This window comes from Anolis sagrei, chromosome 4 (genome assembly GCF_037176765.1).
Source record: "Anolis sagrei isolate rAnoSag1 chromosome 4, rAnoSag1.mat, whole genome shotgun sequence".
Lineage (NCBI taxonomy): Eukaryota > Metazoa > Chordata > Lepidosauria > Squamata > Dactyloidae > Anolis > Anolis sagrei.
Window position 1 is genome coordinate 126,986,788 of NC_090024.1, and position 17,688 is coordinate 127,004,475.

At 42.2% G+C, this 17,688-nt stretch overlaps 1 protein-coding gene across 2 annotated transcripts in view; it reads left to right on the forward strand.

The window, feature by feature from the left end:
* LOC132772754 (quinone oxidoreductase-like protein 2) overlaps nucleotides 1-15,181 on the forward strand; it is a 38,308-nt gene extending 23,127 nt beyond the window's left edge. The window contains exons 5-9 of one of the 2 annotated variants that reach the window (XM_067467650.1): nucleotides 68-177; nucleotides 3,648-3,729; nucleotides 4,197-4,378; nucleotides 9,775-10,003; nucleotides 14,528-15,181. In XM_067467650.1, coding sequence (XP_067323751.1) covers nucleotides 68-177; nucleotides 3,648-3,729; nucleotides 4,197-4,378; nucleotides 9,775-10,003; nucleotides 14,528-14,596 — 672 coding nt within the window. In that variant the 3' untranslated portion in view covers nucleotides 14,597-15,181. The remainder of the gene's footprint in view (nucleotides 1-67; nucleotides 178-3,647; nucleotides 3,730-4,196; nucleotides 4,379-9,774; nucleotides 10,004-14,527) is intronic. The other variant, XM_060771616.2, reaches the window with a different exon arrangement.
* The last annotated feature ends 2,507 nt before the right edge of the window (nucleotides 15,182-17,688 follow it).

Consider the following 17,688-nt stretch of genomic DNA (forward strand, 5'->3'; position numbering starts at 1 on the left):
TGACAAAGATGTTACAAATATCTATTTCTCTTGGAATGACTATATCATTTTGGTTTCTTTTGTGAAGTTGCTCTGGACCATCCCAAAGCAAGTTTCCTATGAAGATGCTGCAGCACTGCCCGTTTCTTATGGGACAGCCATCTTAGCCCTTGAACACAGAGCACAGACAAAGCCAGGGTGAGTCAATTTCTTGGTCACTTCACTTCAGGCATCTGAGGAAGTCAAACTGGTCTATGAAGAGTTACTTTTAGAAAATGGCATTCATAACTTTATAGAAAAGCATGACTTTTTAGAGATTATAACCTTTTAGAGAAGAGTAAAAAACCAGTTTGAGTAGAATTTTTTCAAGTGTTATACAACCAAATGTAATTATGCAAGGCAATTGGCTTCAGTTGTTAGACTGAACAACCTGTTGTCTCTGACCTCTTAGGAAACAGAGAATATGCCACTGCATAATATGGCAGTTTTCAGAACAGTTTTCAGTGCCCCAAAAAATATCTACTCTCCCATAAAACAACTTGTTTTATGGGTTGTTGTAGGTTTTTTTGGGCTATATGGCCATGTTCTAGAGGCATTCTCTCCTGACGTTTCGCCTGCATCTATAGCAAGCATCCTCAGAGGTAGTGAGGTCTGTTGGAACTAGGAAAATGGACTAGGAAATGAACTAGGAAAACGTATTTTATATTATGCACTCAAGACACAAAATAAGGTAGACTTTGGTAAAAATAACATATTTAGTTTACTCACAATCTTCATGTGTTCAGAATACACAGGTACACAACTTATCAGTCAGTTACATATATGTTTTGAGATAGTTTCTGTGACATCCGCTTAGAACATCTCTCTTATAATCAGCAGTAGGCAAGTGTTTGTCTACTGTTGACAAACACTTTGAGTCACCTTCGGGCTGAGAGAGGTGGTATATAAGTATGGCAAATAAATAAATAAACAAATAATGTTTGCATATAATGAATTCTTGTCCTGGCATTGAATGTTTGCCGTATATATGCGATGCTCTGCCCTGAGTCCCCTTTGGGGTGAGAAGGGCGGAATATAAATGTTAAATAAATAAATACATCTGATGTGTACCTCAAGTTTGGTAAGGACATTTAGCCAAAAAAAAAAAAAAAGCGAGCATTAGATTCAAGTCAATATGGTATTTCTGTGTCTATCACACCTTAACTTCATATCATGATCTCAGCACATGCTTCCCTGTCCTCCCCTGTCTGCCAGTGTGTTGGGATGGGGAAAAACGGGGAGGCCCTACATCAGTAGTACAGAGACCTGCTTTGGAGACAGAATATCAGAAGAGGAAAAAAATAGATGGAAAAAGAGAACTAGTACCTCTCTTCTTCCTTCCCACTCTCTCAGCTGCTTGTGTCTTGAGATGTCTTCATCTCCATGCTTGGCTTCTACCTAGTTGCTTCTCACTTGCTCAGCATGTCGCTAACAAGTTAATTTGTATGCTGCTTTTCAACAGAGTCGCTTAGTAAAGATATTGCTTGTCAAAAGAACACATGTTTGAGGAAACCACTAATAAATTCAGGTGAAACGAAAACAATGCAGGAAATACAGGTTTAAATGACAAATACCTAGACTTGTAAGTTAAACAATTATGTAGTATATGGAGTACATCTTGGGCCCCTTCCACACAGCTGATTTGAACTGGAATATATGGCAGTGTGGACTCAGATAACCCAGTTCAAAGCAGATATAGCGAGATTTTCTTCCTTTATATTCTGGATTATATGACTATGTGGAAGGACCCTTGCATACACTTCAGTATCAGAATAATAATAATAATAATAATAATACTTTATTTATACCCCACCACCATCTCCCCAAGGGGACTTGGGGCAGCTTTCACAAGGCCAAGCCCACAACACAATACATCAATATACAATGGAACACAGCAATAATATAAAATCTATATAAATAAAAATGTAATGTTCATTTGTGGGATTAACAGAACTCAAAAACCACTGGGGGAAGTGACACCAAATTTGGACACAAGACACCTAACAACCCAATGTATGTCCTTCACTCATAAAAACACTGAAAAACACAGCAGAAGGGACTTTAAAAGCCCCAAAAAGGTAAATGACGAAAAGCTAAATGACAATACAGAAAAAGGGAAGAAAGAGGGAGGGAAGGGGAGAAAGAAAGAAAGAAAAGAAAGAAAGAAAGAGGGAGGAAAAGAAAGAGGGAAAGGGAGAAGGAAGCAGGGAAGCAAAGAGGGAAGGAAGGAAAGAGGTAGAAAAGGAAGAAAGGAGAGAAAGAGGGAAGGAAAATTAGAGAAGGAAGGAAGGAGAGAAGGAAAGAAAAAAGGGAAAGAAGGAAGGAAAGGGAGCGAAGGAAGGGGACAAGATGTAGAGAAAGGGAGGGAAGAAAAGAGAGAAGGAAGAGAGCAGAAGAGAAAGAAAAAGGGGGAAGGAAGGAAAGAGATAGAGAAGGAAGGGAGAAAAAAAGGAACGATGGGAAGAAAGGAAGGACAGAGGGAATGAAGGAAGGAGGGAAAGAGGGAAGGTTGGCCACAGCAATGCGTGGCGGGTACAGCTAGTCTATATAAATAAAAATGTAATGTTCGCTTGTGGGATTAAGGTAACTCAAAAACCACTGGAGGAATTGACACAAAATTTGGACACAATACACTTAACAATTCAACGAGTGTCCATCACCCCTGAGAAACACACACACAAAACCCCAGCGGAGCAGACTTAAAAACCCAAAAAATACACCATATATACATATACACATACACTCATATACATATACACATGCACACATTCGTATATATATATATGCACAAACACACACAAATATACACATATATACACATGCATACACAAATATACATATATATACTTATACATATACACATGCACACATACATACATATACACATATATACACACAAATATGCATATAGACAAACACACTCATATACACAATATGCATGTACACATATAAACACACAAATACACACATACACACACACACACACACATATAAATGCAAACACACATATATACACAAATATACACACACACAAAACACAGATACACAGACTGGGCCACAGCAACTCATGGTAGGGGACCGCTAGTAAAAAATAAAAATAAAATACAAAACAGTACATTATAAACAATACATCAACAATATAAAATCACAGCATTTAAGATGAAGGGATAAATCTCAGTGAGCGGGGCCAATTCCGAAGGATTAAAAATTTAAAAACACTAGATGAGACAGTAGTTTAGTGTGTCTAGACAGGGCATCCGGGGGATAAGTGAGATTAGATTGCACTACTAGGGGAGATAAAGTGCTTGCGAGGGCATTTACAGGACTTGGTCAAATCAGGGAATTCATTTATTCATTGAAGGCACACTGGAACAGCCAGGTTTTCTAAAGATTGCCAGGGTGGGGGGTTGCCTAATATCTCTGGGAAGCGAGTTTCAGAGCCAAGGGACCACCACAGAGAAGGCCCTCTCCTTCGCCCCCACAAGTAACACTTGTGATGGGGGTGGGGGCAAGAGAAGGGCCTCTCCAGATGATCGAAGAGAACGTGTAGGCTTGTAAACGGAAATGCGGTAATGCAGGTAGGCTCTTTCTGTTCTCAAATTTCATGATGCTTATTCTCATATCTGCAGGGAGACTGTTTTGGTGACTGCAGCAGCTGGTGCCACGGGACTTGCAGTCGTGGATGTGGCTACTCATATTCTTAAGGCAAAGGTGTGTCCTCCTCCACAAGTATCAAACAGGGATGAACCACAGGGGCTCATTAGGAATAGCAGAGATCTTGTAAGAAAATACAATCCTTCTGGTCAAAGAAAATGACCCTGATAGCAGTATCAAGTAAAGGATCAATTGGCAATCAATAGGCAAAGAAGAACCAAACAGCGTTTCATTTCCCAGAGCTGCCCTTTTATTGACGTATGCTTGCCTTTTTGTTAATGGGAGCTTTCTCTCTGTTCATAAAGGGGACACAGAAGCTCCCACTGGCAGAAGGAAGAAGGCTGTTTTTACCAGTTCCTCCTGCAGTTTCCTTCATTTCATAGGGCTCTAGGGGTTGCTGCAAGCCTTTGGAGAAAAAAAGAATTCAACAGGAGAAAGAGTAATAGAATATTGCCTGCTTCTCTCTCCCATTTGTCTACATGGAAGAGTGCACAGCATGGATATTATTTTCCTTGTGGTTGCAGGTGATCGCAGCAGCAGGAAGTGATGGAAAATGCAACTTGGCTCTCCAGAAAGGGGCTTTTCGTAGTGTGAATTATAGTGGGACCAACCTGAGAGAAGAAGTGAAGAAGCTAACAGTGAATAAAGGAGTAGATGTGGTTATTGACACCGTTGGTGGGGACATCTTTAAGGAGGCATTGCACAGGTGGGCTATTGGTTAGATCATCTTTGGCTAGAAAATATTTTTTACCCTTTAGGGCTTCAGACGACTGTAATAAATGAACATCCTTGGGCCTTTAGGAATCTGTGTTGCATGTAAGAACTTAATAATCAGCGTACCTGTCCGAACGTATCTCCTTCTACGTCCCACCTCGGAATTTGAGATCTGCTGAGGGGGCCCTGCTCTCGGCCCCACCTTTATCGCAAGCGAGACTGGTGGGGACGAGGGACAGGGCCTTCTCGGTGGTGGCCCCTCGCCTGTGGAATGCACTCCCCGGGGAAATTAGGACATCAACATCCCTCCTCTCCTTCAGGAAGAAGCTAAAAACCTGGATGTGGGACCAGGCCTTCGGGTAAGCTGGCAGAGGGACAAAGACAACCAATAATGACCAGAGTAGGAAAGGATAATGGCAATGCTAAATGGTTTACGGACTTGGATTTGGTGAACACTGACCACAAGATGTTTTTATTGCTGCTAGTATATTGTCTGATTGTTTTAATCAGTTATAACTGTGATATTATGTGGTAAATTTGTGTATTGTATATTGCATTGTATGTTGTAATTGTTAGGCATCGAATTGTGCCTTTTGTAAGCCGCCCTGAGTCCCCCCTAGGGGGTTGAGAAGGGCAGGGTAGAAGCACCCCAAACAGGCCCGTAGCCAGGATTTCGTTTCGGGGAGGGGGGGCTGAATTTTTTTCGGGGGGGGGGGGTCGGGGGAGACTGAGTTTCGGGGGGGGGGCTGAGTCTGAGTGAAGGAGGGTCTAGCCTAGCAAACCTTTTGTATCATTACCCCAATACCCCCATGCATATGGGATATATTGAGTATGGTTATCAGATCATGATATGAATAAACATAACAGTTTAAATAATCCACCAGTAAGGCCTTTTCGCGAACCACCATGAGAATTTCGGGGGGGGGGGGCTGAAGCCCCCCAAGCCCCCCCCCCCGGCTACATGCCTGACCCCAAATAAATAAATAAATAAATAAATAAAAACTTTGGGTTGTTGTAGGTTTTTCCGGGCTATATGGCCATGTTCTAGAGGCATTTTTTCCTAACGTTTCGCCTGCATCTCTGGCAAGCATCCTCACTACCTCTGAGGATGCTTGCCATAGATGCAGGCGAAACGTCAGGAGAAAATGCCTCTAGAACATGGCCATATAGCCCGGAAAAACCTACAACAACCCAGTGATTCCAGCCATGAAAACCTTCGACAATAATAACTTTATTTATACCCCGCCACCATCTCCCCAGTAGGAACTCGGAGTGGCTTACATGGGGCCAAGCCCGGACAACATATTACAGCAGAATAAAAACATAAACAACAAACAACATCATCAAAATTACATAGAAAAAAAAACATTCCAATAAACACAGTCACGATAACAGTGGGCGGGCCACATGTACAAAATAAAACAATTAAAAGATTCTAATGAGATAAAAATAGGAGCAAGTTATTTGCAGGGAGCCTATGAAAACAAACAGAGTTGTGAAATTAAACTTCCCATTTGGAGGACGTGTAACCCAGTGGCAGAAGCATTGAGGGGAGCAATAGTATCATGTTATACAGTACATCTACTCGCCAAAGGTGCAGCGGAGGAGCCAGGTTTTAAGGTTCTTTTTTAACATTTCTAGTGAGGGTGCTTTCCTGATCTCTCCAGGTAATGAGTTCCAGAGTCAGGGGGCCACGGAGGAGAAGGCTCTCTCCCTTGTGCCCACAAGACGAACTTGTGAGATTGGTAGGGGTGAAAGGAGGGCCTCCCTTGAAGAACGAAGGACCCGGGTTGGTACATGGAGAGAGATATGGTCACGAAGGTAGGCGGGTCCCAAATCATTTAGGGCTGAGCGTGTCGCTAACAAGTTAATTTGCAAGTGCTAAAGTTAAAAAGAGTGTGCAAGCTATCTTTAATGTACACATTTTGAAGCTCCCACCTTAAAGTTCAAATTCACATATAACTGAGACCATAATATTATTTATTTATTTATTTCGAATCTTTGTACCCCGCCCTTCTCAGCCCCCTGGGGAGGACTCAGGGCGGCATCTAATCGGCAGCAATTTGATGCCGCAGTATATATATATAATAACAACAAACAGACAATAATTATAAATAGTTAAAAATATTAAAGCAATACAACTAAGAATTACCACTCAGGTGGCCATTATTAGCCGAAAACTGGTTGGATGCTCCATCAAACTTATCCATAATCCATTTCCAAGCCGTTGTCAACATTGTTATTGTCATTGTCCGCTTAATTACCCGAAGGCCTAGTCCCACATCCATGTTTTTAACTTTTTTTCTAAAGGTGAGGAGGGATGAAGATGACCTAATATCCCTGGGGAGTGAGTTCCACAGGGGGGGCACCACCGAGAAGGCCCTGTCCCTCGTCCCGCCAAGCTTGTTTGAGACAGAGGCATATTATTATTACTTAGAAAGTATTACTTAGAAATATTATGAAAAGATGCAGGAAAAGAAAAGGGAAAATCCAGCACATCAGGGTTAGGAAAAGACATATCTATAGGGCTGACCAACTACTCTATTTGCAACAACTGTTCTGTATTCTTTTGTTATCATCTTCATTGCATAAGATTTTTATTTCTATTTTACAAAAAGCTAAGAGCAACTCCCTGAGTTTGTTGCAAACAGAGCACTTTGTTAATCTACAAGAACAAAAATTTGCAGGATCATTTAAATACCACATTTAATTAGCATTTTCAGAGCAATGTACAACAGTTTTTGGTTTCCCAGAATATGTCTTTGTGGATAGATTTGAAGAAAAAAGATCAAAAAGATTAAAATTGATATAGCATTTAGGCCCTCCTGTTGTTTATTTTAGCTCAGCTGCTGGTTGAGCAAACATCTATGGATCTGATTGATTTTTTTTACAGTGTTTCATGCAAAGAGTTGCTCAGAGTCCTTCAGTACCGTTAAAATCCATACATGCGCCATGGTATTCATTTATTATTTATTTACAGTATTTATATCCCACCCTTCTAACCCTGAAGGGGACTCAGACCGGCCTTACAAAAGGCAACAATTTGATGCCTTATCAGCCACCAATATAAAATAAACATATTTATTTATTTTATTTATTTACAGTATTTATATTCCGCCCTTCTCACCCCAAAGGGGACTCAGGGCGGATCACAATGTACATATACGTAGCAAACATTCAATGCCGTTTTTGACATACAAAACATACAGATAGACAGAAGCCATTCAGCAGTTCTTCCATTTTTGGATGCTGGAGGTTGCTCGATTCGGCCACAGGGGGAGCTGTCGCTTCGTCCACTATGACGCCGAGCCTTTTTGATCACAGTATTTCCTCCTTGCTCTCCAACATTTTTTAAAATTAGTCTCCCCGCTTTAAGCGGTCCCTAATTCCTCTACTCACAGCTATTTTCGAACTGCTTAGGTCGACAGCTTCGAACTTGCCACCTTTCGGTCGGCAGTGATTTATTGCAGCTGTTTAACCAGTTGTGCTACCAGCTCGGCCCAATTAAAAAATAATTTAAATTGTTTGTTGTTGTTCATTCATTCAGTCGTTTCCGACTCTTCATGACTTCATGGACCAGTCCACGTCAGAGCTCCCTGTCAGCCGTGGCCACCCCCAGCTCCTTCAAGGTCAATCCAGCCACTTCAAGGATACCATCCATCCATCCATCTTGCCCTTGGTCGGCCCCTCTTCCTTTTTCCTTCCATTTTCCCCAGCATCATTGTCATCTCTAAGCTTTCCTGTCTTCTCATGATGTGGCCAAAGTACTTCATCTTGGCTTCCACTATTCTTCCTTCCAATGAGCAGTCAGGCTTTATTTCTTGAAGTATGGACTAGTTGGATCTTCTCGCGGTCCAAGGCACTCTCAGAAATTTCCTCCATAATTTAAATTACATAATTTAAAAATAAATTTAAAACCATAGAGGGATTAAAACACATTGTTAAAACCACACAATCCGATTTATTATGAGTTTATATCTCTTTTGTCACTTAACATAAATTCCAAATCTGAAAATTGTATAAGGTTTTTGCAGATACAAAAATACCATATAAGGGACCAGGATCCTTTTTTTAAAAAAGTAGGCCATGATGGGATTTTCTTGAACCAAAGAATCCTGGTTTCATATACAACATGCTATTGAATGATGTAGAGCACCATTCAAAAAGTTCACCCTCCCCTTTTTTTGCTTATATTTACTTTAAAAAAAATCTCATACTGCAACCAAGTTAGCAGTAACTTCTATAGCAGTATGTTCTGGTGTTCAGGAGCTTTCCGATGCAGATTGTCCCCATTGTCTCCAACTGTCCCCAACTGCGACCATACCTCGGGAAAGTGGATCTGGCCAGGGTGGTCCATGCCTTAGTCACCTCCAGATTGGACTACTGTAATGCACTCTACGTGGGGCTGCCCTTGAAAACGGCCCGGAAATTCCAACTGGTTCAATGGGCAGCGGCCAGGTTGTTAACTGGTGCTCCTTACAGAGAGAGGTTAACCCTCCTGTTTAAGGAGCTCCATTGGCTGCCATTTATTTTCCAGTCCCAATTCAAGGTGCAGGTGCTTACCTACAAAGCCCTAAACGGTTTGGGACCCGCCTACCTTCGTGACCGTATCTCCGTATATGAACCCACATGATCTCTCCGATCATCTGGAGAGGCCCTACTCATGATCCCACCTGTGTTGCAAGCGCGATTTGTGGGGACGAGGGATAGGGCCTTCTCCGTGGTGGCCCCCCGACTCTGGAACTCTCTCCCCAAGGACATCAGACAAGCCCCAACATTGGCAGTCTTTAGGAGGAGCTTGAAGACGTGTTTGTTCCAGTGTGCCTTCCCAGAATAGGAAACTCCAAGCATCATGTCCCAAATGCACTTTACTAGAGATTTAAGATTGTCTGCACATTGCACCTATCTCCAAAAACCTATCTATTTCACCTGCCATGCCCAGCATTTTAAATTTTTAATCATTACATTGGCCCGGCCTTAGTTTTTAAATATGTCATAGTATTATTGTCAAATGTTATTTGCTATTGTTTTAATGTTTATTGCTGTTTTATGAGTTATTTTGTTGTATTTGTGATGCTGTTGTTTTGTTGTGTTGGGCCTTGGCCTCTTGTAAGCCGCACCGAGTCCTTCGGGAGATGTTAGCGGGGTACAAATAAAGGATTATTATTATTATTATTATTATTATTATTATTATTATTATTTTCCTTATTGACATCACATATGCCTCTTTCCATGTAGCAAGCTACTTGTTATTTGTTTACTGGAGCAGTTGCCCTTCAGGGATAAATTATGCCCATGTTCAAAGTGTAATCAAAATATTAATCTTGGTACATTGGCATTTTGATCCTGGTATTGATTATTCTCACTCTTCTTATTGTCATATTTCAGCCTGGCTTGGGAAGGTAGGATTGTAGTGGTTGGTTTTGCCGGAGGAACTATCCCTTCTATTCCAGCCAATCTGCTACTTCTGAAGAATATATCTGCCCTGGGACTGTTCTGGGGCCGGTATCGTGAGCAGGATTTCCCGGTCTTTTCCTCCACAATCTCATCTGCGATTTTGCACTGCCAGGAAGGACGAATCCAACCACATATAGGAGCAGTGCTCAGACTGGAAGAGGTAAGGATACACAAAGCTTGGGAGAACATTTGTTTTAATAGAAGCTTGTTTACTTAATGTGTTCTCAAGGAATAGCTGCAGTGGAAAGGCCTTCAAGTGAATTCACACATTCAGAAAGAACATATGGTGCATTTTTTTAAACTGTTCATTCTGAATAGCAGATAGTTTCCGGGCCTGCTACGTTTAATGTTATAGTGGCAAGATTTAAATAAATGTAACAATAACAGTAGTGGAATAATAATAAATCATAAATAATAATGATGACATTCATAGTAAGTCAAGAATGTCAAGACTAGCATTCTTTCTAATATATTAGACTGGGATATACTAAAATTAGACACAGAGGAGTAATTAAATTCATTACTTGTTTACATGGTATAGACCCAAAGCCAGAAGTATCAAACTCATTTTCCTCCAAGGCCACGCCAGTCTTACGGTTGCCCCAAAAGGGTCGTTGAATCCATGGATACAAAGGGTCAACTTTATTTTTAATATATTGGTTGGTGTTCTGTAGCTTTTACACAATTTGGGTAATAATAATAATAATAATATGCTTTGAACCGGGTTATCTGAGTCCTCACTACCATGGCCCCCTGCGAGGGTCTTCCTCCAGGGGCAAACCAAGAATGGGCAACCTGGAAGTCCCTGAATAGAGTCAGAAGCAGAGTGGGCAGATCAAAAGACAACCTGGCAAAATGGCTTACTTACTTAGGCGATCCCTCGTTGGATGAGTAGGATAGTCTTCCATGATCAGTATTCTTGTGGATCCGTAGGTGGCTGTGGAGCCCTATTCTTGACCTGCATCTTCTCCCACAGTGAGGACATTGGTTTCCAGGTTGAAGGCGGTCTCGGTTGGGGTTGGCTTGATGGGCTTTCCTCCTGGCACATTCCTCTCTTTCACCCTCCATTCATGCCTCTTCAAATTCTGCAGCACTGCTGGTCACAGCTGACCTCCAGCTGGAGTGCTCAAGGGCCAGGGCTTCCCAGTTCTCAGTGTCTATGCCAGTTTTTAAGGTTGGCTTTGAGCCCATCTTTGAACCTCTTTTCCTGTCCACCAACATTCCGTTTTCCATTCTTGAGTTCGGAGTAGAGCGACTGCTTTGGGACACGGTGGTCGGTCATCCGGACAACGTGGCCGATCCAGCAGAGTTGATGGTGGAGGACCATCGCTTCAATGCTGGTGGTCTTTGCTTCTTCCAGCACGCTGACGTTTGTCCGCTTGTCTTCCCAAGAGATTTGCAGGATTTTCCAGATGCAGCGCTGATGGAATCGTTCCAGGAGTTGCATGTGACGTCTGTAGACAGTCCACGTTTTGCAGGCATATAGCAGGGTTGTGAGGACAATAGTTTATAGACAAGCACCTTGGTATCCCTACGGATGTCCCGTAGGCAAAATGGCACTACCTAAAAGAATCCCATACCTTATTTGACTATGGAACAGAACAGACAACTCTGCATCTGTATGCTTGTCCATTGTGCCCTGCCTCATGTACAGAGGAGGAATTGTTGGAGGCTACAGACAATGCCGTTGCTGTTGCCTGTTTTTGGTCAAAAGATATTTAGCCGTTTGCACACCTTCTTTTTTATCAGTTTTATACTAATTTATGCAATTATTTTGATACGAAATATATAAAACTGCCATATATCCCAGTTCAAAGCAGATAATGTGGGATTTTATTCAGCTGTGTGGAAAGGGCGTTTGTCTCTCAACTGACTTCATAGGGTTGCTATGCTGAAGAAAGGGGACAAACTGCAAAAGTCTTTGACATCACCTTGGAGGAAGGGTAGATAAACATTAAACTTGGGCTTCACTGCTGAAGGTTTCTTTGCCAGGAGATTCCTGTGCTGTCTGCAACTGAAAATAACAGAAGCAGTTAGCGGAGTCTGTAATTCACCCATCTGCTACTGATTGTTTCTGATTAACACTCAAGTTCCTGTAACTATCTCATTAAACAAGTACAAACATTTCTACCACATTTCATTTGGGTAAATGTCTCAGTGTCCTTCTTAGTCATTGTCCTTAATTGCTGGAATCCTTTCCTGCATCAAAAAACAAACATCAACTGGATTCTGTTCAAATTAGTGCAGGCACTGTAAAGGCTGTTTTGATTGGACTTGATTCTGTCATTGCACAACTCTACTTGTTGTTTCTTCGTTCAGTCGCTTCTGATTCTTCGTGACTTCATGGACCAGCCCACGCCAGAGCTCCCTGTTAGCCATGGTCACCTGTAGCTCCTTCAAGGTCAAGCCAGTCGCTTCAAGGATACCATCCATCCATCCATCTTGCCCTTGGTCGGCCCCTCTTCCTTTTTCCTTCCATTTCCCCCAGCATGATTGTCTTCTCTAAGCATTCCTTTCTTCTCATGATGTGGCCAAAGTACTTCATCTTTGCCTCTACTGTCCTTCCCTCCAATGAGCATTTGGGCTTTATTTCCTGAAGTATGGACTATTTGGATCTTCTTGCGGTTCAAGGCACTCTCAGAATTTTCCTCCAACACCACAGTTCAAAAGCATCTATCTACCTTCGCTCAGCCTTCCCTATGACCCAGCTCTCACATCCGTAGGTGACTACGGGGAATACCATTGCTTTGACTATGTGGATCTTTGTTGCCAGTGTGATGTCTCTACTCTTCACTATTTTATTGAGATTGGTCAATGCTCTTCTCCCAAGAAGTAAGCGTCTCCTGATTTCCTGGCTGCAGTCTGTGTCTGCAGTAATCTTTGCACCTAGAAATACAAAGTCTGTCACGGCCTCCACATTTTCTCCCTCTATTTGCCAGTTATCAATCAGTCTGGTTGCCATAATCTTGGGTTTTTTATGTTTAACTGCAACCCAGCTTTTGCGCTTTCTTCTTTCACCTTGATTAGAAGGCTTCTCAGCTTCTCCTCACTTTTGGTCATCAAAGTGGTATCATCTGCATATCTAAGGTAGTTAATGTTTTTTCCAGCAATGTTTACCCCAGCCTTGCATTCGTCAAGCCCCGCACATTGCATGATGTGTTCTGCATACAAGTTTAATAGGTTGGGTGAAAGTATACAACCCTGCCGTACGCCTTTCCCAATCTTGAACCAGTCCGTTGTTCCATGGTCAGTTCTTACTGTTGCTACTTGGTGTACTTACTCTACTTACTTGATGCCATATTTGAAGAAGTCTTAGGCCCGTCTTATCAGGGTACAGTAGTTACCGAGTTATAAGCATCTGACTTACAAATGACTCATAGTTAGGAACGGGGGTAAGACAACAGGAAGCGAGAGATATCTACCACTAGGAAGGGAAATACACTCCTGGAAGTGAGCTATCATGGGAAAAAGGTGTCTCCATCTTCTATATCACCAATCCTTGTTACCACAAGGAGACAAACTATCACAGGGACAGAAAGTGAGGTGAAATCTTCTGAACAGACGCACAAATAGCAAATCAAACACCACAGGGCTCTCTCTGGCTGGAGTTACTCTTAAAAATGTACCCGTTCTGACTTACAACCCACAGAACCTATCTTGTTTGTAACCTGAGGGTTGCTTCTTATAAACTTTTTTACATGAACAACTAGCTGTGCCCACCACGCATTGCTGTAGCGAACTTTCCCTCCTTCTTTCCCTCCTTCCTTTGCTCTTCCTTCCTTCCTTCCCTTTCCTCCTTTCCTCATCTCCTTCTCTACCTCTTTCCTTCCTTCCCCTTCTTTTTCTTTCTCTCCTTTCCTCCTCTACCTCTTTTCTTCCTTCCTTCGCTTTTTGCTTCAATCCTTCCTTCTCACTTTCCTTCCCTCTCTCTTTCTCTCTTTTCTTCCTTCTCTATCTCTTTCCTTCCTTGGCTTTTTGCTTCCATCCTTCCTTCTCTCTTTTCCCTTTTCCTTCACTCTCTATTTCTTTCCTTCTTTCCTTCGCTTTTTGATTCCATCCTTCCTTCTCTCTTCCCTCCCTCTTTCTCTCCTTCTTTCCCTCCATCCTTCACTCCCCCTTTCCTTCCCTTTTTTACTTTCCTTCTCTCCTTTCTTTCTTCTCTACCTCTTTCCTTCCTTTCCCCTTTTCCTTTTCCTTTCTCTCCTTTCTTCCTTCTCTATCTCCTTCCTTCCTTCCTTCCTTCCTTCCTTCCTTCCTTCCTTCCTTCCTTCCTTCCTTCGCTCTTTGCTTCCATGCTTCTTTCTCTTTCCTCCCTCCCTCCCTCTTTCTTTCTTTCTTTCTTTCTTTCTTTCTTTCTTTCTCCCCCTCCTTCCCTCCCTCTTCCTTTTATTTTGTATCGTCATTTAGCTTTTTTGGATTTTTAAGTCCTTTCTGCTGTTTTTGCAGGGTGGGGTGAGGGGTGGGGGGAACTTATGAATGATGGTCACTCGTTGGTTTGTTAGGGGTATAGTTTCCAAATTTCATGTCAATTCATCCAGTGGTTTTTGAGTTATGTTAATCCCACAAATGAACATTACATTTTTATTTATATAGATGGCACAAAAAGTCACAGTGTTAGGTGTAACAAAGGCAATAGTATATGCATTGCTGTAACTTTGCAAACCTCTTTCCTTATTTTTTGTAGATAAATGAAGCTTTTGCCCACGTGACCCAACGTAAATCTACAGGGAAGGTTGTCATCTCAATTACTTAACCCTATTTTTCAATGAAACCTGCCACTGAATTTCATTGCTGCTACATCCTGTTGAAGAGGAAGAGGTCCAACACCATGAAAGTTAAATGAATTTTCGATCACAGGAGGACATAAACTATTCAGATAGAGCACTTGAATTTCTGACTCTGCTATAGTTTCTATGATAATTCAACACTGATGATATTATGTACTTGTTTGATTTGTCTCATAACACCTCCCAGCTCTTGGCGATCTTGCAGAGATGCTGTATAGTCCACAGTCTCTTTTATTACTTTATTCTACAAGTTGCCATTGACAAAGATGGCAGCTTATGAGTCAGTTGTGAGGTTATGTCATCATCATCTCCTGATAACTAATAAAAAGTGACTAAAGGTCTAAGCAGGTTCATATGTTTCTCCGTAGTCCTTCAAATAACCTAGTACTAAACCATGTAGTGTGATGAAGGTCAACTAGCACCTTAAATTGTATCTGGAAATGAATTCATAAGGCATGTACATAATGTAGAATGGGGTCCGTTGCAACTATATAATGAGACAACTGCTGGGCCCACCACTCCTGGCCCATCACTGTCACTATCACTAGCCATTTACTTGCCTATTGTAGTGGCTGGTAGATATGGCACTGACTAGAGTCAGCTCTGAACTTATCTTAGTAGAGCTTAGTGGAGGTTGGCTAGTTAAACTAGTGGTGCCGAGATCTTGTCTTGGTGATGTGCCGAGGAGCGCTGGCTTAGTCATGCAGGTCTTGCCCTGATGATGTGGTGTCAAGAAGCTCAATGACAAAGTGTGAAGGTCCAGTCAAGGCCACATGGCCATTGGATCACCCCTTTTGTCTTCACTGCAGAGCAGACTGCCTTTGGAGAGAAGTTGGCATGGAGACAGCTTCAGTAGAAGAGCTGTTCCAAAACTCTTGAGTTGCATCTTTGAGGTCTCTACTGCCACTGGCTTAGTTATGCGGGTCTTGCTCTGATGATGTGATGTTGCAATAGGGTACTTGTAATTCCAGTTGGAACACTAAATCTACCTCATACACCTCTGGGTGTGGGTGGGTGTGTTATACACAACACAGTTTTATGGCCTTGGTGTCAAGTTCTTTGTTATATTTATGTGGCTGAGAAAGAAATTATGTAAATGTGTAAATGGCCCCTCCTTCAAACACTGCAAAATATTTACATCTTGTCAGAAATACATTACAAAAATGCATGCATTAACATGTCATTATCTACATATTTTGTTTCAATTATCAGACTTAATGTATTTCTGGTTGTAAAACCCTTTCTATTTTCTGCTAGCATGAAAGTTTAGAGCCGTTTTTGGGTCACCTATGTACTGGATCTATACTGCTATATAATCCAGATTAGCACAGTATATAACCCAGTTTATTTCCTTTGAACTGGATTACATGAGTCTACACTGCCATATAATCAAGTTCAAAGCAGATAATCTGGATTTTATATGGCAGTGTAGATGAGGCCTTTGTTTCATTACTGTAAACCAGAGGTTGTGAAATTGCCCTAGGAGGACACATATGCCCAAATCCCCTTTCTGCAGCTAATAGTAACCATCATCATCATCGTTGTTTATATTCTGCTCTGTCTCCCTGAGGGGATTCAGGGTAGATTACAGAACACATACATGGCAAACTTCAATGCCGTTGTACAATTAATAAAAACAGACAGTACACAGACAGAGGCAAGACTTCCCTCTTTTTCATTTCTGGATCTGGAGGCTGTGCTCGACTTGGCCATGAGGAGGTGCTGTTGTTCCAGTTTTCCATGCTGAGGAGCCTGTTGCCCATGGACACCTTCCTGATCGAATTGCCAGCATGACTTCTTCAGGGGTATCTTTTTCTTCCCTGCCAAAGTGGTACCTATTGATCTACTCACATTGCTGTTTTTGAACTGCTAGGTAAGAAGAAACTAGGGCTGATGATGGGAGCTCACCCTTGAACTGTCAACCTTCCGGTCAGCAAGATTTTCTGTAGCTGGTTTAACTTGCTATGCTAACAACTGTCCCCGGGTTTCTCCAAACCACTGTATCCCACAAAATTTTCAAACATGGAGGGAGCAAAATCACTTGATGATATCTCCAAATCTTCTCAATACGTGATTGTGTATCCATTATGTATCCATTACTTACTTACTTACTTACTTACTTAGGCGATTCCTTGTAGTCCGAGAATGATGGTCCTCCAAGTGTAGTATCCTGGTGGTGGGTCCGTAGGTGACTGTGGAGCCCTATTCTTGATCTGCATGTTCTCCCACAGTGAGGGCATCGGTTTCCAAGTGGAAGGCGGTGTCGGTTGGGGTTGGCATGACGTGCCTTCCTCTTGGCACGTTTCTCTCTTTCGCCCTCCATTCACGCCTCTTCAAATTCTACAGCACTTCTGGTCACAGCTGACCTCCAACTGGAGTGCTCGAGGGCCAGGGCTTCCCAGTTCTCAGTTTCTATGCCGGAATTGTTAAGGTTGGCCTTGAGCCCGTCTTTAAATCTCTTTTCCTGCCCAGCAACATTTCATTTTCCGTTCTTCTGAGTTCAGAATAGAGCAACTGCTTTGGGAGATGGTGGTCAGGCAGCCGGAGAACATGGCCTGTTCAGCAGAGTTGATGGCAGAGGACCATCGCTTCAATGCTGGAGGTCTTTGCTTCTTCCAGCACGCTGACATTTGTCTGCTTGACTTCCCAAGAGATTTTCAGGATTTTTCAGAGGCATTGCTGATGGAATCGTTCCAGGAGTTACATGTGACGTCTGTAGACAGTCCACATCTCGCAGGCGTATAGCAAGGTTGGGAGGACAATAGTTTTATAAACAAGCATCTTAGTATCCCTATGGATGTCCCGGTCCTCAAACACTCTCTGCTTCATTCGGAAAAAAGTTGCACTCGCAGAGCTCAGGCGGTGTTGAATTTCAGTGTCAATTTTGACTTTTGTGGAGAGGTGGCTGTCAAGGTAGCGGAAATGGTCAACATTTTGTAATGTTACATCATTAAGCTGTATTTCTGGCATTGGAGAGCGATTGGCCGGTGACTGCTGGAAGAGCACTTTGGTTTTCCTGGTCTTCTCGTATGCTTCTGCAAAGGTGTTTAGAGTGGCT